Below are 26,568 nucleotides of genomic sequence, written 5' to 3'. Positions count from 1 at the left end.
CTCCCAGAGTGCTGGGATTATAGGGTGAGCCACCGCGCCTGGCCAATTCTAACTACTCCTTTCTAATACACCATGACTACTAAATATTTTTAAGTATCTATATATGGTTTATGAAATGTAATACATTGCTGTCTTCCATAGTTAAGTTCCTTTAATATTTTAGTAGTTTCCCCTAACACCAAGATCTATCCATTAATTGCATTTAAAAATGGGTGGGTATTGAAGTACGACTATAGTTCACTAGAACTAAACTACAATATAACCTTTACCCAACAAAAATAGAAAGAAATTAAGTACTCCTAAATATGATTTTCTATATATTTGACCCTTTTAAATCTGCATTTTTGTACTTCCTATAATAATTAGCCACTGTTACTACTTACTATCCACATTTAAGACAAAGTGTCCAACTGCCTTAAAATAAGCAGCTCTTTACTCATCTATATAAACACAACTAAAAAAATTATCCTGATTGCCCTCAGTGCAGGGGCCTCTTGTGTCATGTAAACGGAAATTAATTCTATTTCATGAAACTAGTTCAATGAATAACCACAAAAAAAAAAATCAGTAACTCTCAAACATTGGATCTACTCTCCAAATGTAGGACATATTTGTAATTTTCCAGCGTTGTACCAAAAACTGTACACTTATTCCCCAACCCCACAAAGGTTACACATCAGAAAATTTCCAAATGGTATTTAAATTAAATAAATCCAGTTATTTAGTTTTAAAACTAAACTGTTTTATCTCAAAAATTCCTAAAACTATTTTTAGTCTGACATCCTTCATGTTTAAAATAAGATTTTGTGTAATGTAAATGCACAACTTATTCTTACTCTTTTGACTATAACTAGTTAAAGTAAAACTATGCAAGCTCTTGATCTTGTGAGAAAAAGTTTTGACTAGATTAACAGTGTTTATACGGGGATTGTAAAAACATTTTAAATCCAAATGAAAATGCACTCCAGATATCAGTTTTCATGATCAGGTGCCCACCATGACAGCATATTCTATTATTCAAACCAGTAACAACTGATTGAGAGAGTCTGTGGTCAAATCAGAAAATATTTTGCTAGGAAAACATGCCAGCTGGCTAATATATGAAGGAAGTTCAAAATGTTCAGCACTTTAATTCTCTGATGGACATAAGAAGGATTGTATTTCACAAGAATAAAATGAGAAAAGCAAGAGTTACACATTTTCCAAAGCATTTGTACTCTGTACATTATATCATATATTTCTAATAATTCAAAATTTTAAAACTTTACATTTTTAATTGACTAGATGTTTCGTTGTCATTAGAGAAAAGATAGGTCTACTTAAGAGCACTAATGGGCTATGTGACCTTGGGTAAGATACTGAAACCCTTCAGTCAGTTTCCTTGGTTGTAAAATGAGATTACACAGATTAAATAACACCTGACAAATGATAGGTAATCAAAAATGTCCATTTCCTTTCTCTTCTCCTATTTAAAGTAAAATCATTGTTTTGAGGGGAAAGAGTGGTGATAAAATGTAATACAATTTTAAAAACCTGTTTCTTCTTGTTAGATCACAGTTACATCATTTTCAAATCTGACAGTCAATCACAGGTACTGTAACTGCTTTCCATAAAGGTATAAAATTAATACCTTCATCTGCTTTATGCAATGGAATATTGTAAGTTTCTCAATAAGACAATTTAAGGCAAAAAAAAAAATAGCCTCTATTAACACGATTGTCAGTCAGATGCAAACTAAGAAGCTAATTCCAAAGAAAGAAAGCCAAAATATTATTTGCCACCTAACAAAGTCATATACATTTGCCATATAATGAAGTCAAAAGTCCTCAATGAATCTATAAAGGTTAAATCCTTAGGAGGAGGTTCCAAGATGGAGGAATAGGAACAGCTCCAGTCTACAGCTCCCAGCATGAGCAACGCAGAAGATGGGTGATTTCTGCATCTCCAGCTGAGGTACCAGGTTCATCTCACTGGGGCTTGTTGGACAGTGGGTGCACAGCACAGAGCGTGAGCTGAAGCAGGGAGGGGCATCGCCTCACCCAGGAGGGGCAAGGGGTCGGGGAATTCCCTTTCTAGCCAAGGGAAGCCATGACAGAGGGTACCTGGAAAATTGGGACACTCCCACCCTAATATTGTGCTTTTCCAACGGTCTTAGCAAACTGCACACCAGGAGATTACATGCCACGCCTGGCTTGGAGGGTCCCAGGCCCACGGAGCCTCGCTCACTGCTAGCACATCAGTCTGAGATCGAACTGCAAGGTGGCAGCGAGAAATGGGGAAAAGATTCCCGATTTAATAAATCGCACTAGGAAAACTGGCTAGTCATATGTAGAAAGCTGAAACTGGATCCCTTCCTTACACTTTATACAAAAATTAATTCAAGATGGATCAAAGACTTAAATGTTAGACCTAAAACCATAAAACCCCCAGAAGTAAACCTAGGCAATACTATTCAGGACATAGGCATGGGCAAGGACGTCATGACTAAAACACCAAAAGCAATGGCAACAAAAGCCAAAATTGACAAATGGGATTTAATTAAACTAAAGAGCTTCTGAACAGCAAAAGAAACTACCATCAGAGTGAACAAGTAACCTACAAAATGGGAGAAAATTTTTACAATCTACCCTTCTGACAAAGGGCTAATATCCAGAATCTACAAAGAACTTAAACAAATTTACAAGAAAAAATCAAACAACCCCATCAAAAAGTGGGCAAAGGATATGAACAGACACTTTTCAAAAGAAGACATTTATGCAGCCAACAGACACATGGAAAAATGCTCATCATCACTGGTCATCAGAGAAATGCAAATCAAAACCACAATGAGATACCATCTCACACCAGTTAGAATGGCGATCATTAAAAAGTCAGGAAATAACAGGTGCTGAAGAGGATGTGGAGAAATAGGAACACTTTTACACTGTTGGTGGGACTGTAAACTATTTCAACCATTGTGGAAGACAGTGTGGCGATTCCTCAAGGATCTAGAACTAGAAATACCATTTGACCCAGCCATCCTATTACTGGGAATATACCCAAAGGATTATAAATCATGCTGCTATAAAGACACATGCACACATATGTTTATTGCAGCACTATTCACAATAGCAAAGACTTGGAACCAACCCAAATGTCCATCAATGATAGACTGGATTAAGAAAATGTGGACATATACACCATGGAATACTATGCAGCCATAAAAAAGGATGAGTTCATGCCCTTTGTAGGGACATGGATGAAGCTGGAAACCACTATTCTGAACAAACTATCGCAAGGACAGAAAACCAAACACTGCATGTTCTCACTCATAGGTGGGAATTGAACAATGAGAACACATGGACACAGGAAGGGGAACATCACACACTGGGGCCTGTCATGGGGTAGGGGGAGTGGGGGAGGGATAGCATTAGGAGATGTACTTAATGTAAATGACAGTTAATGGGTGCAGCATACCAACATGGCATATGTATACATATGTAACAAACCTACACATTGTGCACATGTACCCTAGAACTTAAAGTATAATAATAAAAAAAAAAAAATTAGCAGGCTAAAACTGCTAGAGAGGCACTGTATAATTCAAGCTAAAAAAATTTCCCCTCAAAAAACATGCTAAAAACCTAAAATGTAAAGGGTATTTTAATATATCTTTTCTTTTCTCCCACTTTAACAGTTAAGAAAAAACAAATATGCCATTAGATAAACAACTCTACTAGGTATTCAAAAGCTTTACTGTAGTCAAATTCAGTTGTAAGATTTATACTTTAAGACTTATGTTCTTAAACTTCAGAGAATTAAAAACCTATGTGGTGGCTCATGCCTGTAATCCCAGCACTTTGGGAGGCCAAGGCGGGTGGATTACGAGGTCAGGAGATGGAGACCATCCTGGCTAACACGGTGAAACCCCATCTCCACTAAAAATACAAAAAATTAGCCAGGCATGGTGGTGGGTGCCTATAGTCCCAGCTACTCGGGAGGCTAAGGCAGGAGAATGGTGTCAACCCAGGAGGTGGAGTTTGTGGTGAGTGGAGATCGTGCCACTGCACTCCAGCCTGGGCACAGAGCAAGACTCTGTCTCAAAAAAAAAGACAACAAAAGAGAAACCTAAATAGAGCTCAAACACAGGATAAAAAATATAAGCACTTATACACAACCAACTCTATCTACTTTTAACTACTATATGCTACTCATGAATGCACCTGCAGACATACATGTATGTTGTTTCATATTGTTGAGTGGTTGGAAGTCTGAGCATAGTTGAGGATGTCTAAGCTAACTCTATATGTGGAAAGTTGAAATAAAACTGAACTACAACCCACCACACCACTACACATGTGCACACACATAAAAGAACTGTGAAAAGCTCAGTTGCAACTCACCTCTTCTTTCCCACCCAGAGTCTGAACTTTCACACTGAATTAAGTGAATTAGCAAGTAGAAAATTAGCAAGTAGAGAAACTGAGTGACTGCTACATAGACAAATCCTGAAGAAAAACTGATTTGGATTGAGTATTTCAGTATGTCAAAATTTCTACAATGAGGGTTAAATGTTTTTTCAGGGTATATTTCACTTAGCTTGTTGATATAATCTATTTATTTCTTTAGAAGTAATTCATAAATAAATGAAAGGAGGTGATTTGAATATAGTCTGATTCCAGAATAACAGCCTTCAATCACTATACAAGACTGATTCTGAAAAATGGCCTCAATTCCTCTCTCATTATTTTCCAGTGTATGGTCACCAAGGTTTAACCCTTAGCTAGTCTATTTATTCAATGTTCTCAAACCCATCATTTACCTTAGCACTATTTCTTCACACTACTAAAGAAGAATGAATTAAAATAAAAATAGGCTATCTAGCTTAAGTGACTGAGTGAACAAGGCACATGCCAATACGACTAAGAGTATGAATGGGAAAGTAAGTAGAAAAAGCAAACAATGTGCTCTATTTAAAAACTGATGTGGGAGTCACTCTGTCTCAAAAAAAAAAAAATGATGTGGGAAACAGTACAGGGACATCAAGGTAAAGATGATCATACTAGATTTAAGACTCAGTAGAATGGTATCTCACATAAATGCAGGTAGAACAGTGTAAGGGAAATGCATCCAGTTAAAGTAGGTAACATGGAGAAAAGGTAAAATTTGTAGGTAAAAGTAGAAGATACTGAAAGAATTAAGATCACGCCACCCCCAAATTATGCCACCTGGCAAAATGAAAATCTAGGCTAAAAGTACTTGAAAAACAGCAGGTGCAAAATGATCACTATGAATTTCCTTCTGTTTATTCAAAGCAGAAGACAAAATTCCCATGTGAAAGATATCCTCTTTATACAAGTAACAGTCTTATCATCAAGGAGTGTAAGCTGTGGTCCAGGGAAATCTATACAAACAAACATTATTAAACTAATCTTTATTTCCTGGCCACTACTACATCAAATTAAACACCCTAGGCCAAGTTCCTTTGCCTTGTCACATTTTCATTTTACTACTCTTTCTCCGATTCAGTATGTAAGTGCTCAACTCTAACTTGTCTTTTGGTCTTCATTTCCTTATGCATATTCCTGTGCCATGTAATACTCATATTAAATTTGTATGATTTTCTCCTGTTGATCTGTCTTATGTCAATTTAATTCTCAGGCCCAGCCAAAAAACCCTAAAAGGGTGGAGGTAAAATTTTGCCTCCCTTTGAGTACCAACAAAATTTATAACAAAGAGAGTATCTAAACTACATATAGAAATATTCCAAATAAGAAAGAGGTCAGACACAGTGGCTCATGCCTGTAATTCCAGCACTTTGGGAGGCCGAGGTAGGCGGATCCCTTGGGCCCAGGAGTTCAAGACCAGCCTAGGCAACATGGAGAAACCCTGTCTCTATAAAAATAAAAGAATTAGCTGGGCATGGTGGTACATATCTGTAGTCCCAGCTACTTGGGAGGCTGAGGTAAAAGAATCACCTAAGCCTGGCGAGGTCGAGGTTGCAATGAACTATGATTGTGCCACTGCACTCCAGCCTGGGTGACAGAGTGAGAGCCTATCTCACCACAAAAACAGAAACAAGAGACAAAAACAACTCAATAGTAAAATAAGAAAAGGATATGAACAGAAAATCTATGAGGAGAATACCTACCTACTGGCCTCATAAAATGAGTTTGAAAGTGTTCCCTCTTCTGCATGCTTTTGGAAGAGTTTGAGAAGGATTGGTATTAGTTCTTTAAATGTTTGGTAGAATTCAGCAGTAAAGCCATTAGGTCCTGGGCTTTTCTTTAATAAAAGACTTCTTATTACTGATTCAATGTCCTTACTTTTTATTGGTCTCTTCAGATTTCCTATTTCTTCATGAGTTAGTCTTGGTAGATAGCACGTGTCAAGGAATTTATCCATTTCTTCTAGGTTATCCAATTTGTTGGCATACAAATTTTTCATAGTAGTCTTTTATGGCCTGTTTTATTTCTGTGGTATCAGTTATAATGTGTCCTTTTTCATTTCTGATTTTTTTTTTTTTTGTCTTGTCTTTTTTCTTAGTTTACCTAAAGGTTTGTTGATTTTGTTTATCTTTCAAAAAGCCAACTCTTAGCTTCATTGATCTTTACTATTGGTTTTTTGGTCTCTATTTCATTTATTTCTGCTCTCATCTTTATTATTCCCTTCCTTCTGCTAAGTTTGGGCTTAGTGTATTGTTCTTTTCCTAGTTTCTTTTGGTTTAATGTTAAGTTTATTAAAGATCTTTTTTTTTTTTTTTAAATGTAGGTGTTTATTGCTGTAAGCTTTCCTCTTAGAATTGCTTTTGCTCCATCCCATAGGTTATGGTATGTTGTACTTCCATTTTTTTTAAGGTTTTTTAAATTTCCTTTTAATTCTTCGATTAAATGATTCTTCTTCGAATCATTGGTTAATTTTCACGTGTTTGTTAATTTTCCAAAATTCTTCCTGTTACAGATTTCTAGTTTCATACCACTGTAATCAGAATACTTGGTATGATTTCAATCTTCTTAAATTTGTTAAGACTTGTTTTGTGGGCTAACATATGATCTATCTTAAAGAATGTTCTGTGTGACCTAAGAACTCTTCCAAAAAAATGAAAAGGGAATACTTCCAAACTCATTTTATGAAACAAGCATGACCTGGATACCAAAGCCACACTAGGACACTACAAGAAAAAAAAAAAATTAGAGGACAATATCCATAATGAACACATGCAAAATTCCTCAACAAAATACTAGGAAGCCAAATTCAACAGCACATTAAAAGGATCACTCATGATGATAAAATCAGATTCATACCAGGATGGTTCAACATACGCAAATCTATAAACAAAATATGGCACATAACAGAATGAAGGACCAAACACTATGATCATCTCAAAAGATACAGAAAAAAAATCTGACTAAATATCTTCTCATTATCAAAATTGTCAACACATCAGATATAAAAGAATATACTTCAACATGAGAAAGGCCATATATGAAAAACTCACAGCTAACATCATACTTAATAGTGAAAAAGTTGAAAGCTTTCCCTCTAAGATCAGGAACAAGACAAGGATGCTTACTCTTCCCACTTCTATTCAACATAGTACTACAAGGTGTAGCCAGAGTGGTTAGGTAAGAAAAAGAAATAAAAGGCATCCAAGTTGGAAAGAAATAAGTGAAACTGTTCCTGTTTACAGATAACATGTTCTTATATATAGAAAACCATAAAGACTCCACCAAAAACTATAAGAATAAACAAATTGTGTAAAGTGGCAAGATACGAAAATCAAAATACAAAAATCAGTATCACTTCAACACATTAAAAACAATCTGAAAAAGTAATCCGGAAAATCCCATTTACAATAGCTATAAAATACAAAATTTTTACAAATAAATTTAACCAAGAAGATGAAAGATCTGCACACTGAAAACTATAAAACATGGATAAAATAAATTAAAGAAGATACAAATATATGGAAAGTTATCCCATACTGATGAACTGGAATAATCAACATTGTTAAAATGTCCATATTATCCAAAGCAATATACAGATTCAATGCAATTCCTATCAAAATTCCAATGCCATTTTTGACAGAAATAGAAAAAACAATTTTAAAAATTTATATGGAACTACAACAGACCTCAAACAGCAAAAACATAGAAAAAACAATTTTAAGATTTATATGGAACTACAACAGACCCCAAACAGCAAAAACAATCTTGAGCAAAATGAAAAAAGCTGGAGGCATACACTACCTAACTTCAAAATATACTACAAAACTATGGTAATCCAAATAGCATGGTACTAGCATAAAAACATATGGCTAGACCAGTGGAAAAGAACTGAGAACCAAAATATATATCCACAGATTTACAGGCAATTGGTTTTCAAAAAAGGTACCAAGAACACCTAATGGGGAAAGAAGAGTCTAATCAATAAATGTTGGACAACTGGGTATCTACCTGCAGAAGAATGAAATTAGATCTTTATCCCTTTTACAAAAATCAACTCAAAATGGATTTTTTCTTCTGAACTTTTAAGTTAAGGAGTACATGTGCAGGTTTGTTATATAGGTAACTTCATGTCATAGGGGTTTCCTGTACGTATTTTTTTTTTTTTTTTGAGACAGGGTCTCACTCTGTCACTATCCCCCAGGCTGGAATGCAATGGAGTGATTTCAGCTTACTGCAACCTCCACCTCCTGGGTTCAAGTGATTCTTCCACCTCAGCCTCCCAAGTAGCTTGGATTACAGGCACATGCCATCACGGCCTGGCTAATTTGTATATTTTTAGTAGAGACGTGGGCTTCACCCTGTTGGCCAGGCTGGTCTCAAACTCCCGACCTCAGGCGATCTGCCGGCCTCAGCCTCCCAAAGTGCTGGGATTACAGGTGTGAGCCACCACACCCAGCTGTAGATTAGTTTGTCACCCAGGTATTAAGCCAAGTGCCCATTAGTTATTTTTCCTGATCCTCTCCCTCCTCTCAGCCATCACACTTCAATAGGCCCCAGTACCTGTTATTCCCCTCTGTGTGTCCATTTGTTCTCATCATTTAGCTCCCACTTATAAGTGAGAACATGTGGTATTTAGTTTTCTGTTCCTGCATTAGTTTGCTAAGGATAATGGTCTCTAGTTCCTTTCCCAACAAAGGACATGATCTCATTCCTTTTTACAGCTGCATAGTATTCCACGGTGTATATGTACCACATTTTCTTAACCCAGTCTATCATTAATGGCCATTTAGGTGGATTCCAAATCTTTGCTTCTGTCAATAGCACTGCAATAAACCTACGCATGCATATGTTTTTATGATAGAATGATTTATATTCCTTTGGGTTTATACCCAATAATGAGATTGCTAGGTTAAATGGTAGTTCTGTTTTTAGGTCTTCAAGGAATCTCCACACTGCGTTACGCAATGGTTTAACTAATTTACATTCCCCCAACAGTGTATAAGTGTTCCTTTTTCTCCACAGTCTTGACGGTACCTGTTGTTTCTTTTGAGACAGTCTTGCTCCATCACACAGGCTGGAGTGCAGTTGTGCAATCTCAGCTCACTGCAACCTCTGCCTCCCGAGTTCCAGTGATTCTCATGCCCAGTTAATTTTTGTATTTTTAGTAGAGATGGGGTTTCACCATGCTGGCCAGCCTCGTCTCAAACTCCTGACCTCAAGTGATCCATCCACCTTGGCCTCCCAAACTGCTGGAATCATAGGCTTGAGCCACGGTGTCCACTCACCTGTTACTTTTTGATTTTTTAATTATAGTCATTCGGCTGGTGTGAGATGCTATCTTATTGTGGTTTTCACTTGCATTTTTTTTTAATGATCAGTGACATTTAGCTTTTTTCATATGCTTGTTTGCCACATGTATGTCTTCTTTTGAAAAGTGTCTGTTCATATCCTTTGCCCACTTCTTTTTTCTTATTTGTTTGTTTTTCCTGAGATGGAGTTTCATCCTCCTGTAGTCCCAGCTACTAGGAAGGCTGAGGTAGGAGAATGGCGTGAACCCGACAGGCAGAGCCTGCAGTGAGCCAAGATTGCGCCACTGCACTCCAGCCTGGGAGACAGAGTGAGATACCATCTCAAAAAAAAAAAAAAAAAAAAAAAGGGTGAACTTACAGAAGTAGAAAGACAATGACAGTTACTAGCCAATCTTCTGTCAATTTAAAAAACTACATTTTTTAAAAAATTAAGTGATTTGTCTAAGGTCACTCAGTCAAAAGGCTGAATTAGGCTGTGAACCCAAGCCAACTGACTCCCTAGCATTTACTCTTAGCCATAATACAAACTGCTCTGTTTTATTAACAACATATTTTGAATATTTTTCCATGTCAATAAATATACATGTACCTAAGCTATTTAATTATTGCACACTATTCTACTGGTGGTTTACAATGCTATATAGAACCAACCTTCAGGTGATATATGTGTAGAATATTTCTAGTTTATTTCATTATTAAAAATGAATCTACTACAAAAAAGATACCTAAATGATCAAATAAGAATTTAAACAAATTTTTAAACATGGTAGCTGTCCAAAAAATAAAATGAAATACCATTTTTTCTCTTTCATAATAAAATCTGACATCTAATATGGAAAAAGGGATAAAAAATGGCACTCTCTTCCATTGATGATATAAATGTAAATTCTTTTTTTTTTTCTCTTTTTTTGAGATAGGTTCTCACTCTGTTGCCCAGACTAGAGTACACTGGCGTGATCTCAGCTCACGGCAAGCCTCAACCTCCCAGGCTCAAGTGATCTTCTCACCTTAGTCTACCAAGTAGCTGGGACTACAGACGTACTCCACCACACCTGGCTAATTTTTGTATTTTTTTGTAAACAGGAGGTTTTGCCATGTTGCCCAGGCTGGTCTTGAACTTCTGGGTTGAAGCGATCTGCCCATCCTGGACTCTCAGAGTGCTGTGATTACAGGTATGAGTCAGTGTGCCTAGCCCATAAATGTAAATTCTAACTGCCACATGCAAGATAAAAATGTGTCTATCATGTAACTACTTAAATAAGGAGCCTAAGGAACCCTTGCTTGGTGCAAACATTTCATTTCAAGGCAAAACTGTTTGTAACACAAAAGAACTTCAGTCTAAAGATCCACCAATAAATAAAATGTAGCAGTCATATTAAAGGAACATGTGAGATAATTTTATATTATTTATTTATTTTTGAGGTGGAGTCTCACTCTGTCGGCCAGACTGGAGGTACACTGGCTCACTGCAACCTCTGCCTCCTGGATGCAAGTGATAATCCTGCCTCAGCCTCCTGAGTAGCTGGGATTACAGGCGCCTGCCACTATGCCTGGCTAATTTTTGTATTTTTAGTAGAGACAAGGTTTCATCAAGTGGGCCAGGCTGGACTTGAACTCCTGACCTCACATGATCTGCCGGCCTCAGTCTCCCAAAGTGATGGGATTACAGGCGTGAGCCACCGCCCCCGGCCCCATCTGTTACAAATTTTAAAACAGACACACCAACAGTGCAATATGGCTAACTTGATACACAGAAAAACTTCCTGATACAGAATACCTAAAACTACAGGAGAAAACAGAAAAAATTTTTTAAAGCATGACTAAATAGTCTATAAAAGAGAAACTACAAAAGGTCAAAAACAAAGAGAAAGTGCCAATATAGAAGGGTAAGCAAAAGGTGGGGCTTGTGTTTGTTTCAAGGCATCTACTACTCCCTGGCACTCTAGAAACTGGTTTTCATAAACCCTGAGCGCAAAGTTTAAAGGACAAAGGAAGAGTCCAAGAAAGGTAGAAAGCTGAATCATAGACCCTTTCTGCTCACCCAGCCACATATAAGCCAAAGCCTTCTAAAGGCAACACTCTTAATATGTCTCCTAGAAAAACAATCTGCCCAGTGGAAGGCGTTGGTGAAGAGATTTGCCAATGAAGTGATTCTAGAAGTTATTCCAGTATTGCACTTATCTCTCTGGGTAATCTTTGCTTTGATTTTTGCCTAATAATTAATTACTGTTGAGGTAGGGGAGAATAATCATCTAACTTGGCAGAAAATTGAAGGTTCATTCCCTGGAGAGGGTGAAAAAGAGTCTCTAGATCAAAGAGTACAACTGAGGGGCTCAGCTTGATCTCTCTGATGAAGTCAACTGTCTGATGTCTGAGCATCATATTCTTCTTATGGCTATTAGTTTACATGTATTTGTATGATCCTCTACTTAATGTCTGCCTTATCTACTAGGTAATATGCTTCATGATGGCAGGAGTCAAGTCTGGTTTTGCTCACTGTTTTAACCCCAACACATATCACAATACCTGGCATATAGTAGAAGTTCAAAAACAGAAAAAGAGAAAAAAGTAATTAGTGGAGGGAAGGAGATTAACATTTATTCAAACAGCTGTATTGGCCTTGTTACTGTTCCTGGAACATTACAGGCATAGTCCCACCTCAGGGCTGCTACACCTGCTCCTCCCTTTGCCTGAGATAGTCCCTTCCCATAAAAATCCCCATGGCTAATGACTTCCCCTCTTTCAAATCTTTGCTCAAATAGTACTTTCCAGGTGAGGCCTTCCCTGACCACCTTATTTCAAATTCCAACAACCCTTTCATCCCAAACTCTGCATATTCCTTAGTTGCATCTGTTTTATTCTTTTCTGTATGTTTATTATGTACATATTAACACTATTATTAATAGCATTTATTATGTCCTAAAAGACTAAATATCTTACAGTACTAGCTATCTCTCCCTAGAAGGTTCACTCTATAAGAACAGAGACTTCTTTCATTACTGTATTCCCAATTTTTACAATGATGTCTAACACATAGTAAAAACTCAGTATTTGTTCAAAAAATGACTATATAAAGTAAAATAACATTTTGTCATTGTTTCAGAGATTCAAAATTTTTCTTAACATGCATTGTTTAAAACTGTCAACTATTCTTGGGTAGAAAACACTATCCCTGTTTTAAGATTTTATACTTTTTAATTTTTAAGTGTTAAAATATTCTTCCTTTTTCAAAATGATGATCATAGTATATAGTAACTATTTTTTCTCAATGGCCTTATTTGCAAAAATGAGAAATGGTTAAAATCTGTCAGTGTCTAATAATTTTTTAGAAATTTTACTGGTCTATGGAATCTAAAAATCTGGAAACTACTGACATGTAAAATTAAAACAACTCATCAGAATATCATTTCAGTATCTAGCCCAATAGACCCACTGAAACTAATTCTACCCTTCAAAAATCCTCTTCTCTAGTCAAGCCAGTATCTTTACCAAAGTCAAACCATGACTTTGATTCCCCTGAACCCTTCTTCTGAACTGACTTTCCTCATCATGCCTCCTCTACAGCCTTCTCTTCCTTTATCTAAAATCCATCTAATATCACAAAGCCATTCCTTACCACTCTATCCTACATTCATCCTTTTCTCATCTGAACACCTCCAGCCCTTTAGCTAGGGCTTAATTCCAAACACTAGTCTGGCTCAAGCTACCTAAGTAAGAATCACTTTGTGGAAATTTTTTAAAGGCAGTTTCCAGCATCTCAGTGCAGATCAGAATTTCCAGGATTGGGGTACAAGAGCCAATAGTTTTTAAAAGTTTAGGGAACAAAGAAAGTCTTATTAAATACAAATAATTTGACCACAATAATAGTTACATGTTTATCCTAAGTCTTCCTATTAAACAACAAATGTGCATGTCCCAAGTATAATCATACATATGAAGTCTAATTTTGAAATAATTCATTTCAAATTCAATTGTAACATTCTGACACAGATACACAGAGACATTTGTGAAAATGGTGTATTATCATAGAAGGGCACATATTGTAAGGAAATTAATATTCTTAAGTTTATTCAAATGGGCAGCAATGAAATTTTGCTTTAAAAAAACAAGTTAACCTAAATATAGTTTACCAACCTGTTTGTTGTTCTCTGCCATAGAAAGCTGCAATGCCAAGAGCATGGAGTCTGCACCACATAGCGTAGTTCTCTCAGAGTTACAAAGAGCACGCCAGTTCTTTCGAAACTCTTTAATCATATCCAGGACAGACTTCTGATTAAGCACAGCCATTATCTTAAAGTAGGACAGAATACAAAGTTAAAGCACCTTATGTTAACTGGAAATTAACATTTAACATGTATAGGCAAGCACAGATAGAGAAAAATATATAGTGAATGAGAGGTCATTTCATATTTACCAAGATTGCTTTTAATTACATTTAGGAAAACAAAATAATACAATTTCTGCTCAATCATATTTCCCTTCCCTTTGGTTTCTTAAGCCAAATCTTTTGAAAGAACAAAATGCAGCCTTCAATTCTGAAAATTCACACAAAAACAGACATGCAAATTTACTGCAAACTTATAATTACAAACATAACTAAAGTTGCATTTAAATATATATATTTGTTTTGAGATAGGTAATATCTGATAAATTGGAAAAAAAAAAAAAAAAAAAAACCTAAAAAGCCAATTTCCTCCCATCTTACATTGTCCCAAAAGAGGTGGCCTATTTTTCTACCTGTTTGAATCTGGACCAGCCTCGTGACTTGATTTAACCAATAGAATGTGGCAAGAATGACGCTGTGGGAGTTCTGAGCTTAGGCCTTAAGTGGTGTGTGCAGAAGTACTAATACAATAGGCCTGAATGCTATCCTTTGAAGCTGGAGTTCAGTCCGGGAACTTAGATTTCAGGAGCGTTTCCAGTAAGAGTGGTTCACTGTGCTAAACTGTTCATTAAAACAATATAGTTTATGCTAAACACTTGCGAGTCTGGAATTTTGGTACATGTCAGACAGTGGATGCCTTTGCACTTAGTCCCCAATAAAAACCCTGGGCACGGAGTCTCTAATAAGCTTCCCTGGTAGATAACTCACATGTGTTGTCACAACCTGTTACTGGAGGAATTGTGTCCTGTGTGACCACCAGAGTATCACCTAGCAGTGTCCCACCCAAACTGCTGATCCACAGAATCAGAAGGAAAGGGTTATTTTAAAACCTTAACTTTTGAAATGGTTTGTTAATCTATACTACATAACCAATAAAATAACTAATATTTAGGAGCTTACTTGGTGGAGATACTTTTCAAAAGCTTAATAGTGATTACCTCACTCAATTCTCACAAGTGTCCAATAAGACAGGTCTGTTATTATCCTCATTTTACCTAATATCCTCCATGTCACTCAGCTTGTAACTGGACAAACAGCATAAACTTAAGACGTCTAACTCTATAAGCTGTGTTCCTAAAGCATCATATTAAATAACTTCTCCTGATGCACACAAAAGCCTTTCAAAATAATTTGAGGCAGTGCCATTGTTTCATGTACCCAAGACTACACAAGGCATCCAATTGCTTTCTCTGAGTTTACAGACATGCCTGCTAAAAGTTTTTTTTCCTACTTTAAGTACTCAAGTCTAGGCATACTCACATGCCCATCATCTTATTTTGGGCATTTTCCTGCACTCATTCCATTTCCTGACTCCTGCTATGCATTTCTTCTACTTTTATGTGGCATAAACAGAATCTTAGATGTTTACTGGCATCTTTGGTTTGTATAATCAAGAACAAAGACATATGCCACTTGCAAAATAATTGAATTATAGATACAATCTATGATGCAACTTAAAAATACAGGTAGAAAAATCAGAGATTAATTATTTACATAAATGCAAAACCTAGTAAATAGCTAAGAGTTGTATTTCTCTTCAAAAAATCACCCTCATCTCTTGAAAGAAAAAAAGTGAAGAAGTGTCAGCTTCAGTGACATGGTCACTTTGCCTGAAATAAATTTTTAGGAGTAAATTACTTACCGGTATTATCTAAAGGTCGTATTATGAGATTTGATTGCTATGAATGAAGACTCACTTGGGAATTAGACTATTCTGAAATGTGGCTCCACCACTTACTGGCTGCGAGATCTTGGCCAAGTTATATCACCTTTCCCTGTCTCAGCTTCCTCATAATGAAAATGAAAACCCTATCCCATAGGGTTTTATGACGAGTAAACAACATAAACACAAGTAAAGCTTTTAGAACAGTGCCTGGCATGTATAAAAGCACATTAACTATTATCACGCATTATGAGTTTCTAAGTTGTTTTGAGTTAAAAGTAAAAGAGCATTGGCCTAGCATGGTGGTTCACACCTGTAATCCCAGCACTTTGGGAAGCCGAGGCTCACCTGAGGTTAGGAATTCGAGACCAGGCTGGCCAACATGGTGAAACCATGTCTGCTAAAAATTAGTTGGGTGTGGTGGCACGTGCCCCAGCTACTCGGGAAGCTGAGACAGGAGAATGGCTTGAACCAGGGAGGCGGAGGTTGCAGTGAGCCAAGATAGCACTACTGCACTCCAGCCTAGGTGACAGAGTAAGACTCCGTCTTAAAAAAAAAAAAAAAAAAAAAAAAAAAAAGCATTACTATGGTGACAGAAAACCAAGAGTCTCATTCAGGGATCCGCTATTTCTAAAGGAACAAACAGTAAGTATTTGAGGCAGGCACAACTACTCACTTTGACCTTCTAGTGTGAAAATAGCCACGGACATACATAAACAAGCAAACGAGCACAGCTGCGCTCCAATAAAACTTTTTTTATGGACATTGAAATTTGAATTTCATGTAATTTTTACACATCACAAAACATTATTCATTTTTCCCCCAACCATATAAACATGTAAGACTCATTCTTAGCTAAGGAGCTGGCTGCACAAAAACAGGCAGCACAGCTAGTTTGCCAACCCCTGGTCTAGTCCCAGCTCTTCCTGTAGCTAGCTGAGTGAGGGAGCCTATGCGATAAGCCTTACACGTGGTTGCCTAGGTAGAAGCATCATTACACAGAAATACTTGCCTTCCAGTCCCTTGTGAGGAGTCAATGAGACAATAAATATGCCAGCACTCTGAATGGCAGGCTGCACTATACAAGAAAAAAAAAAAACAGTAGCCAAAGGCAGCAGCGATAACACTTGTTTTTAAAAAATTGGATTCCAGCTGCTCTAGAGCAAAAACTGTGAGACAAAAAATTGTCACTGGGCAGGCAGTGTGAAATGGTTGAAAGAACTACATTTTCGAGTCAGATATCACTTTCAGGCTCCCCCATTTATGACCTGTAGTCCTTCGGTACTTAAAATCTCTAATGAGCATAAGTTTCTCCACCTGCAAAACCAGGAAGGGAATTCCTACCTCACAGAATGAGACGTCAGTGCAACGAGTACACAACCCACCTAGTGCCAGGCATTTAGTAGGTGCTCAATTAAAAATGTACTCAACATCATTATCAGTGTTAGAGTGCAAGTCCCAAAGGTTCCTTGGGAGGCTGTAACTAATCAGAAGTAGGAGGAAGTTGAGGAATTGGAGTCTGCGTGCATAGTGGGACTAGAATCCTGATTTCCTGTCTAACTAATGGAAGTTAAGCAGGCCTCTATGGGCCTGTCTTCCAAGCTGCAAACGAACCCTCAGGACCTTCCAGCTCCATCGCTAGATACTGTGAACTCCACCTACAGCCCCCAGGCCCAACCAGACTCGAGCGCGAAGTCACTGCACCATAATACTTCGGTCCCACAGCACTTTGCTACGACCGGGTATTACAGTGCAAAACACCCTCAAAAGCCACAGCCTGAAACATCACTTAAAAATGAGACAGTGCGGGTGGGGCAGACGCGAGATTTACCTGGTTAGGGGTAGACCCGAAGACATACGCTTGAGCTTGCAAGAAAGTTCCCCCAAGGATGGCCCTCCCACAGCCGCCTCAGTCGCCGCTGAATACATTTCAAACCTCGCGGGAGACCTCGGGAACCAATCGCTGCGCTCGCCCTCCGACCCGGAAGCAGAGCCAGAGCGCGTCGCAGCAGCCCCCAACGAAGACCAGCTTGTCTCTGGTCGGTTCCCGGCGCTCTGCGGTGCGTATCGAGCAGGGAGCCCAAGAGGCCGCGATGCTTTTCTGCCGGCCGCCCAGCCCTGCCTTTCTATCCCCGGGAGTTCTTCCTTCCCACCTCGGGCCCCGGGAGGTGGGAGCGGGGTCTTGAGGAACTCGCCTGGCCCGGGGAGAGGTGTCGGGGCTCATTGCAGGGAGTTATCTTGTTCTCTCCCGTCTCTGCCCTTCTAGTTTTACAGGGGCAAGTCCTGCCGAACGTGTATGGTGAGGCCCTGGGCACTGCTTTAATGAGCAGTAGGTGTGGGAACTGCACAATATCCTGACCTCGAATCTCTTGCACTTCCTATACCTCTCTGCCTCCATGTCCATAACACTTGCTGGTCACCCTTAACAAGTCTCCAGTCCCGGATGTCCTTTCCTAAGGTTACTAGTTTATAAGCGTCTCGAGGTGGGACTCATCTGAGTCTCAGTAGATACTTTTAAGGTGCTTGATATGTTTGTTACTGAGCCCGTCTGTTTTCAGGACAACCCTTGTGTCGAATTTTTTAAAAAACCAAAAACTCTAAAACCCGTAATTCTCCTGTGGGAATGCTACTTCCAGAGTGCACACTAGTCCCTGACGGTTAGTTAAAGTCTTGTGCCTAGTTTTAAGAATATTACTATTTTAAATTTTATTTTAAGTTCCGGGATACGTGTGCGGGACGTGTAGGTTTATTACAAAGGTAAACGTGTGCTATGGTGGTTTGCTGCACTTGTCAACCCATCACCTAAGTATTAAGCTCCACATGCATTAGCTCTTTATCCTGATGCTCTCCCTTCCCCCAGCCCCCCGAACATTATTTTTGTATCACAAATTCTGGCACTCCTTACAACAGATCGTGTATTTTGTATCTATTTATATTGTAGCCCTTTTCACGTTGAGTCATAACTATCGCTAAACTGGGTCTCCTTTAAGCCAGAAGGCTGTTTTTTTCTTCATTAGCACTGGTTCTCCACACACAATGAAGTCTTCCAAATCCTGGCCCTGCTTACAAGCTTGGCAAGTTAGTTAACCTACTGAAGCTACAGTTTCTCCATCTGCAAAATGGAGACCAGAGGTAGTACCTGCCTTTAGATTTGTACAGATATTAGATGTGGTCATGTCGGTAAAATCCTTAATGTGGCACCTACAAATAGTGGTTCATAAAAGTTATTAATTTTTATTAACATATTTGCTATTAAAATGATTCCATCTTCAGATGAAATACTTTTTGTTTTAGATAATCTAAACAGAACTTTATGGTGTTATTGTCTGCTAGAATCACAGATACGGGAAAAAGCTGTAGAGCCAATGTGGAACCATTAATAACTAGATTTAATATTTTTCCTTCAGTTTCTGTCCCTTGATAAGTACTTTAAATGTTTCTTTTGAGCTTTCTGTCTCATTGTAACACCACAACCTTATTTTGATGCATTTGCTTAATGACTAACACTTCGACCATTCTAATTGTACCTGTGCTGTAATCCACAGTTTCGTGACCTTGTCCAGTAGAAGGCTATTTAATTTTCACAACTGCTTGAATTTTGACATACAAGATGAAGCAAGATGCCTCAAGAAATGCTGCCTACACTGTGGATTGTGAAGATTATGTGCATGTGGTAGAATTTAATCCCTTTGAGAATGGGGATTCAGGAAACTTAATTGCATATGGTGGCAATAATTATGTGGTCATTGGCACGTGTACGTTTCAGGTTAGTCTACAAAACTGCACCGAATGACAGTGAACATATTTCACTGATAAGAGAACTTACACAAACCAAATCTAAACTTTGAAACTATATTGAGTTTGAATGTTAAAAAAAAAAAGATAAAACCCATAGAGAAAGATGTTCCCAGTTATATGTGCCTGAGATTTATGTAAACATTATATAGATAGTGAAAAAGAATAGTATGAGGCTTCTCTTTTGCTTCATGATCATTAATAGAATATTCTGATAACTGAAGGCTATGATTAACTGAACAGTGGTTATGTACAGGAAAAAAAAACAATATAAATGAGATCCAATTAATTACGGTTTTTCTACATCCTGCTTTGACATGAAACCAGCTAATATTGAGAGCCTGGAAAATGATCTTGTAGGAGATTTTATAGCTTTGATAATATTCAGCTTTCCTATTAGTATTCTGTCATACTTTTTGTGCATCTGAAGTATGCAGAGTATGGAGTCTTATTAATTGAGGCAGTTAAGCATAGCTATTAAGAGCGTGAATTCTAGAACTGGAATGCCTACATGTTTACTCCTGCTTTACTTACTTCTTACTAGCTATGAGACCTTGAATAAGATATTTAGCCTCTCCTGTAAACAAGAGGAAAACAATGCTCAAATTTTAGTATGTGTAAAATTCCGAGAGGGCATCTGACAACATTGTAATCCATATATGTGTTTTAGTTGTCATTGATATGGGCAGTGGTAACACTCAGATTTAATCACCAAAGTAACATTGCTTTGTGGTGAACATAAACCATGTTTTCTCAGAGGAAAACTAGTTTTACATGTAAGAGAGACTTTGAACAACGAAGGTTCAAGCGTCAGGACTATCTGGCTAAGCCTTTGTCTGTCAGAATATTATTATTTTTATTATTATTATTATTATTTTTGAGACAGAGTCTTGCTTGGTGGCCCATGCTGGAGTGCACTGGTGTGACCTCAGCTCACTACAGCCTTCATCTCCTGGGTTCAATTGATTCTCCTGCCTCAGCCTCCTGAGTAGTTGGGATTACAGGCATGCGCCACCACACCCAGCTAATTTTTGTATTTTTAGTAGGGGCTCTCATGATGTTGGCCAGACTGGTCTCGAACTCCGGACCTCATGTCATCCGCCCACCTTGGCCTCCCAAAGTGCTGGGATTACAGGTGTGAGCCACCCTGCCTGGCCTATCAGAATATTATTAATAGAACTGTATTTCTCAAATTATAATTAATACGGTAATTTGGAAGTGTCCAATTTTCTAAGGTTTAAAGTAACTATCACTCAAGTGATATTATATCATTATAAATGTTATTTCCTCCTTTACTGAAAAGGCAAATCTTTTTTTTTTTTTTTGATACGGAGTCTTGCTGTGTCACCCTGGTTGGAGTGCAGTGCTGTGATCTTTGCTCACTGCAACCTCTGCCTCCTGACTTTAAGTGATTATCCTGCCTCAGCCTCCTGAGTAGCTGGGATTACAGGCGCGTGCCATCATGCCCAGCTAACTTTTTTGTATTTTCAGTAGAGACAGGGTTTCACCATGTTGGTCAGGCTGGTCTTGAACTCCTGACCTCATGATCTGCCTGCCTCAGCTTCCCAAAGTGCTGGGATCACAGGCGTGAGCCATCATGCCCAGCGGCAATTCTGAATCTTACAGTATTGTGACATCAGAAGTGCAATTTGGCATTTTATAGCACAATAAATATATAAAGCTTTACAAATTGGAATATAGTCATACTTAAGAGGAAATATGAATTAAAAGTTTCCGTTTGTTGCTGTCTGAGTAGAATATGACAGCTCCTAGGCTATTTCATACTGTCTTTTTGGGTGGGGGGTAGAAATTACTACCTTTTAGACTAAATATGACCCTCAGCCTCACTTACATGGACATGGTTTAGGATCATAAAAAGTTATATGATTAAAACAATGTTACATACTTGAAAAAGACTGAGGAAAAACCATTTCTCTAATGCAGGCCACCAATGCACAAAAGAGTAAAGCAGCCTCCTACAGGTAAAACTAATTTTTACTTCATTACTTCTAAAATTAATAACTGAACATAAAATTGTATTCAAAAACACTGAAAAATGTTTATCTCATTTATGATTAAGAAATGTTGAGAGAGAAAGTCAGTGGAGAACAAATTAGGAAAAGAGAAAGGCAAAGATGAGAGAGGGAGAAGATGGGAGAAAGAAGGAAAATGACAACGTGAGAAAAAAGAACTAGTATAAACATTTGTGTTCTGTTATGTTTTGTGGTCACATGTATTGTCTCAGTTGACCCTCATACCTGTGAGATTAGCAATGTAGGTCTCATGCCCAAATTACTAAGGAAAAAATTAGATTTTTATTAATTTGGACAATAGTAAACACAAATTATATTCTACACCAGACATTGGAAATACAATTAAGTAAGTCCATTTCAAAATAAATTATTGCTTTTATTTGAAGTTATTTTTTATCTAGCTAAACACTGTTAAACATTATTGCTGTTCTGTTGTCCTAGAACCTTCAAGTTCCCTTGCACTCAGTTTCATGCCTCTTGTCTTGAGAGAAAACTAAGTAAAGGTAAATTAAGTGGAAAGATTTCCACATTCCTCTCAGAAAGATAATCCTTATTTTAAGGCTATTTAGAAAACGTTGTAGATATAGTGAATTTGAATTTCAACAAAGCATTTTTCAGAATCTCATGCTATCTCTTTGATTATGATGGACATATGAGCTTCTGCACGATAGTACTGTTAACTGGTGTCATGTATTTGTCAGATATTCCTTAAGTACATACTGGGTGCCAAGACATGAAAAAAGCAAGGACTATATCCTTAAGGAAATATTTAAATATAAAGCAGAGCAATAAGAAAACTGCTATAAAAACCTTTGTTAAAGGGCAGAGGAGCATGAACTTGTATGCTTGCCTAAATCAGTGTTCTCATCCAAGTTATACTAGAGGCCTCAATTCACTAATGAAGACCCCTTGAATAGACTTAGAAATCTGCTATGTATTTTACACTTTTTAAAGTGTACACGTATCAAGTAGAACTAGCCACATTTCACGTGCTTCGTAAGGTCCTGTATGGCTAGTGGCTACCATATCAGCACAGTTCTCTCTGCATTTTCCTCTGTAAATTGACAATAATCTTTAATATAATAATAATATTCTTTAGTTCTCAGCAGTATATTATGATTCAGAGAAGATAATACATTTTAATACAAATTTCAGGGTAGTATCTAAATGTTTAAAACTGTGAAGGAGGTATTAGACTCAGAATGGTAAATGGATTTTATGTTATTTGTCACCTCTATTTGAGTGGACAGAGTTGTTGCTTATAATGCTTTCAGGCTGAGGCTGAATCTGCTGCTTAGTGTGTCTTCACCTAGAGGAGATAACTATGGCCAGATACTTGCCATCATTAATTTAGACTGACTTGGTGTGTTTCCAGAGATGGAACATGGAATAATGAGTAGAATTTACATGGAAACAGATTTTGGCTTAATGTGAAGAACTCTTCTAATAATTAGAGTTATTCCCCAATTGAATAAACTTTCCAAAGAAGTAGCTAGTTCCCTCTCACTGGAAATGTTCAGAGAGAGGGGTTGTGTAAACTCAGATGCTCTCCTAGGGATTCAAGCATTGGGGGAAAGAATTGAACTAGAGAAACTTCACAGTCTTAACTAACAGAAATTCTGTATTTGGCCTTAAATAGGTGTGGTAGGAGGGCCTGCCAGTTTCAAACCCTTATAATAGCACTTCCATCAACCTGGCTTTGCCCCAACCTCAAATATGCCGAAGCCTTGTATAATCATTTGTATTATAGCAAGTTTTCCAAAGTGTCTTAATTTCCTGCCTATACAATTCTGCTTACACCCCAAACTAAATCCAAAATAGCATTTGTCTCTGCCTATACCACACACACACCCTGGCCTTTTAGTTGGCTCAGTGGCAAACAGTGCTGCCAGGAAAAAAGGTTTCACTGGCAATACAAAAAGCCCAGGCTATACAGTCCCTGGGATTTCTTTATCCCCATGACCACCCAGTAATCCTGTATGTGATTTGGGTAACAAATTATAAGACCTGATTGTCAATAATATTGTTACAACAGCAAGATGATGTGTATTTACATGTAAAAACTTAATTTTTAAGAGACTGATTTGTCAAGTTTGGAAAAATAGATATAATCCAAACTGTGAAGTCAGCTATGATTAAGCTCCTAAACTTATTTTAAAATTGCTTAGTGGCTGCTGTCTTGGCATATCTGGCTGTTAGCTATACAACTATTATACACACAAATTATGAAGTAGTAAAATTTGACAGTGTTTTTCTTTCCTTGATATGTGTATTTCTATTCTTTCATTTATGGAAAAACTTTTTGCTGTTAACTTTAAGTTCACCTGAAATTTGAAGTTATTTTCAAAGGGTATCTGAATTATATAGAGAAAGGTGTGTAGTATATTTGTGAAATGACTTTACTAGGATCCCATAGGCTATCCTGGAAAAATCAGTGTATCTACTTGGATTTCATTCGAGTAGACATTATAAAACTTTGCATTTAGATTCTGGGTGAATGGAATTCTTAGATCAGTAATTCCTATCAATATAGACATACATATTTCATTAAATATCAAGTTTCACCTGCTAGATTTTTTTTTTCCCTGATACTAAAAATAACTGTAGTTAACACACAAGATTTCTTGGACAAATTTGTCATGAAAATTTGGTGTTAGTCTCTAGACCCAGTTCAGGTATTGATTTAAATAGCAGAACAATGATATACTTATTTTTAAAATTGCAAAAAATTTTTTATCATTTTTTTTCTTTTTTACCTTTCCTATGGTGCTGAGCAGTATTTTAATGCTTATTAAATATGTGTTATCCATAAAGGCATAAAGAATAATAAGATGGATCCCTATATACCTGCTGCCTATTTTAAGAAAAGGAACATTAGCAATTCTTTTGAGGCCCCCTAAGTATCCTTCCCTTACTCATGGTAGGTATTTTGCATGGCAGGGTTTTCTTTTTGTTTGTCTGTTTTTTCCTGCTTCCTCCTTAAGGGCCCTGGATCTATGCAGAGATCTCTGATCTGGCATCCTTCCTTGTCCTGGCACTAGGATTTGTCTCCTCTCTCTTGCAAACTGAAGCTTTAAATCATTGCATGTAGGCAGATGCCCTTATAACAGCTGCATACCTTGGTAGTTGTTTGCTTGTCTGTATTTGAATTTTTGCAATGTTGTAATGGGAGAACTTTTCAGGTTATTGTCCCCATTGCCAGCGATGGATGGCTTGACTTTTAAAGTTGATTTTTTTTCTCACCTTCCCATGAAGATAAACTGAAATCATTTTAGTAGGGCTGAACTAGATAAATAAGCCAACTTTATTAAGCATTTATTCCCAGAATCAAATATCTAAAACTAACCAGATTATTTCTTACATATTCAGTATTCATAGACTGTCCAGATGAATTATTTGTACCATCTTACACACATATAATGCCACATGTAACACTACATGAACATTGTTGACGCTGATTATAAAGACTTTGAGGTCTTTATGAGGTCCCAAAGTACTTTCCATGTAATCAAAATGTTCAGTGTATTTTTTTTAATATTGTCAGTAGATAAGCCGGTTCTGGTAATTCATTTACCTAGAATATTTTGATTCTTTAGAGCATTCCATTTTCTTTGTTTTCTTTTTTTATAAAGTAGAGACAGGTCTCACTATGTTGCCCAGTCTGGTGTAAGACTCCGGAGCTCCAGCAATCCTTCCACCTCAGCCTCGCAAAGTGTTAGGATTATAGACATGAGCCAACACGCCTGACCAAGCAGTCCCTTTTCATTGAACTTATTATGAAATGCCTCCTAAGATAAAGTAGAACATATTTACTGTTTGTTTCTAGTTGCCTTAGAGAGTTACTTTGTGAGGCTTAGACAACTTTGGATTTTTTTTTTTAATTCAATGAACTAGTTAAATCTTAATATGTAATTTGCTTTTGAACTTTGCTAAAGCATAAACATAACCTTCTGATAAATTCATTATAATGAAATACAGAATATTATATTGTTTGTTCTCATTACTTACTAAAGCATTTACTGTGTGTGCTTAGGAAGAAGAAGCAGACGTTGAAGGCATTCAGTATAAAACACTTCGAACATTTCACCATGGAGTCAGGGTCGATGGCATAGCTTGGAGCCCAGAGACTAGACTTGATTCACTGCCTCCAGTAATCAAGTAAGTTTAACAGTACCAAATGCATTCTTTACTAGTGTACTTTGATTGTGTTACATGATCTGAAGTCTGATCATAGATACTTTTTTCTCAATTTCCATTTTCCACAACCCAAGATATTAGATATTTTGATACTTGCTACTACTTAATAATTTAGGCTTATCATCTGAATTTGTAATTTAAAGATACAGCCATGACTGTGATTCTTTGACCATGTGTTTGAGTCAAACTACAAAGCTTTTTACCTGAGATTCATCTGAATATAGGTCTTTACAGATTGTTCACTGAATTTACAACTTAATTGAAAGTACAACTCTTAAAATAACTAAATGTGGTTGAGATGTTAATGAGCTTTCCTTCCTCACACATAGGCCAAGATCACATTTTCTTGTCTAACAGTATGTAAATCTGTAGTTCTGGTCCTTGGACTTCAGTTTTTGTGAGTGTTTAAAAAGAATGATGGTTTTCTGAGAAAAAATCCTAGCAATGCCTGCTGAAACCCTCTTTACAGGGGCAAGAATATGTTAGGTTATTTAAGATATGTTACAAAACACTAGCCTTGCCCCCTACAAATGTAAAATCTAAAAGATGTGTCTTTTTTTAGTAAACAGTACTTAGGAACTAAAAGTTATCAACTATTAAGCTAACTTCATTTTTTAAATTAAGGGATAATTTAGATACTCTGATATTCTTAGCTGTTAAGGGTACAGTTTGATCAGTTTTGACAAATGCATATTCTTGTATAACCCACACCCTATTCATGCACAGTGTTTCTGTCACCCAAGAAAGTTTCTTCATATTT

General features: G+C 37.2%; 2 protein-coding genes across 5 annotated transcripts in view; one reads left to right on the top strand and one right to left on the bottom strand.

Moving 5' to 3' along the window:
* PARPBP (PARP1 binding protein) overlaps positions 1–17,722 on the bottom strand; it is a 69,510-nt gene extending 51,788 nt beyond the window's left edge. For 2 of the 3 annotated variants that reach the window (XM_023188097.1, XM_023188173.1), the window contains exons 1-2: positions 17,615–17,722; positions 13,871–14,026 (exon numbers count right to left, since the gene is read on the bottom strand). In XM_023188097.1, coding sequence (XP_023043865.1) covers positions 13,871–14,023 — 153 coding nt within the window. In that variant the 5' untranslated portion in view covers positions 14,024–14,026; positions 17,615–17,722. Of the gene's footprint in view, positions 1–10,743; positions 10,897–13,870; positions 14,027–17,614 lie in introns of all 3 variants that reach the window. The other variant, XM_023188260.2, reaches the window with a different exon arrangement.
* The window catches only part of NUP37 (nucleoporin 37), a 46,649-nt gene continuing 37,738 nt past the window's right edge, over positions 17,658–26,568 (top strand). The window contains exons 1-3 of one of the 2 annotated variants that reach the window (XM_023188384.1): positions 17,658–17,843; positions 19,329–19,549; positions 25,645–25,769. In XM_023188384.1, the coding sequence (XP_023044152.1) occupies positions 19,394–19,549; positions 25,645–25,769 (281 nt within the window). In that variant the 5' untranslated portion in view covers positions 17,658–17,843; positions 19,329–19,393. The remainder of the gene's footprint in view (positions 17,844–19,328; positions 19,550–25,644; positions 25,770–26,568) is intronic. The other variant, XM_023188441.1, reaches the window with a different exon arrangement.

Source organism: Piliocolobus tephrosceles, chromosome 10, assembly GCF_002776525.5.
Source record: "Piliocolobus tephrosceles isolate RC106 chromosome 10, ASM277652v3, whole genome shotgun sequence".
In the NCBI taxonomy this organism is placed as follows: Eukaryota; Metazoa; Chordata; class Mammalia; order Primates; family Cercopithecidae; genus Piliocolobus; species Piliocolobus tephrosceles.
The sequence above is the reverse complement of the archived record's forward strand: the minus strand, read 5'-3'. Positions and strand labels throughout refer to the sequence as shown.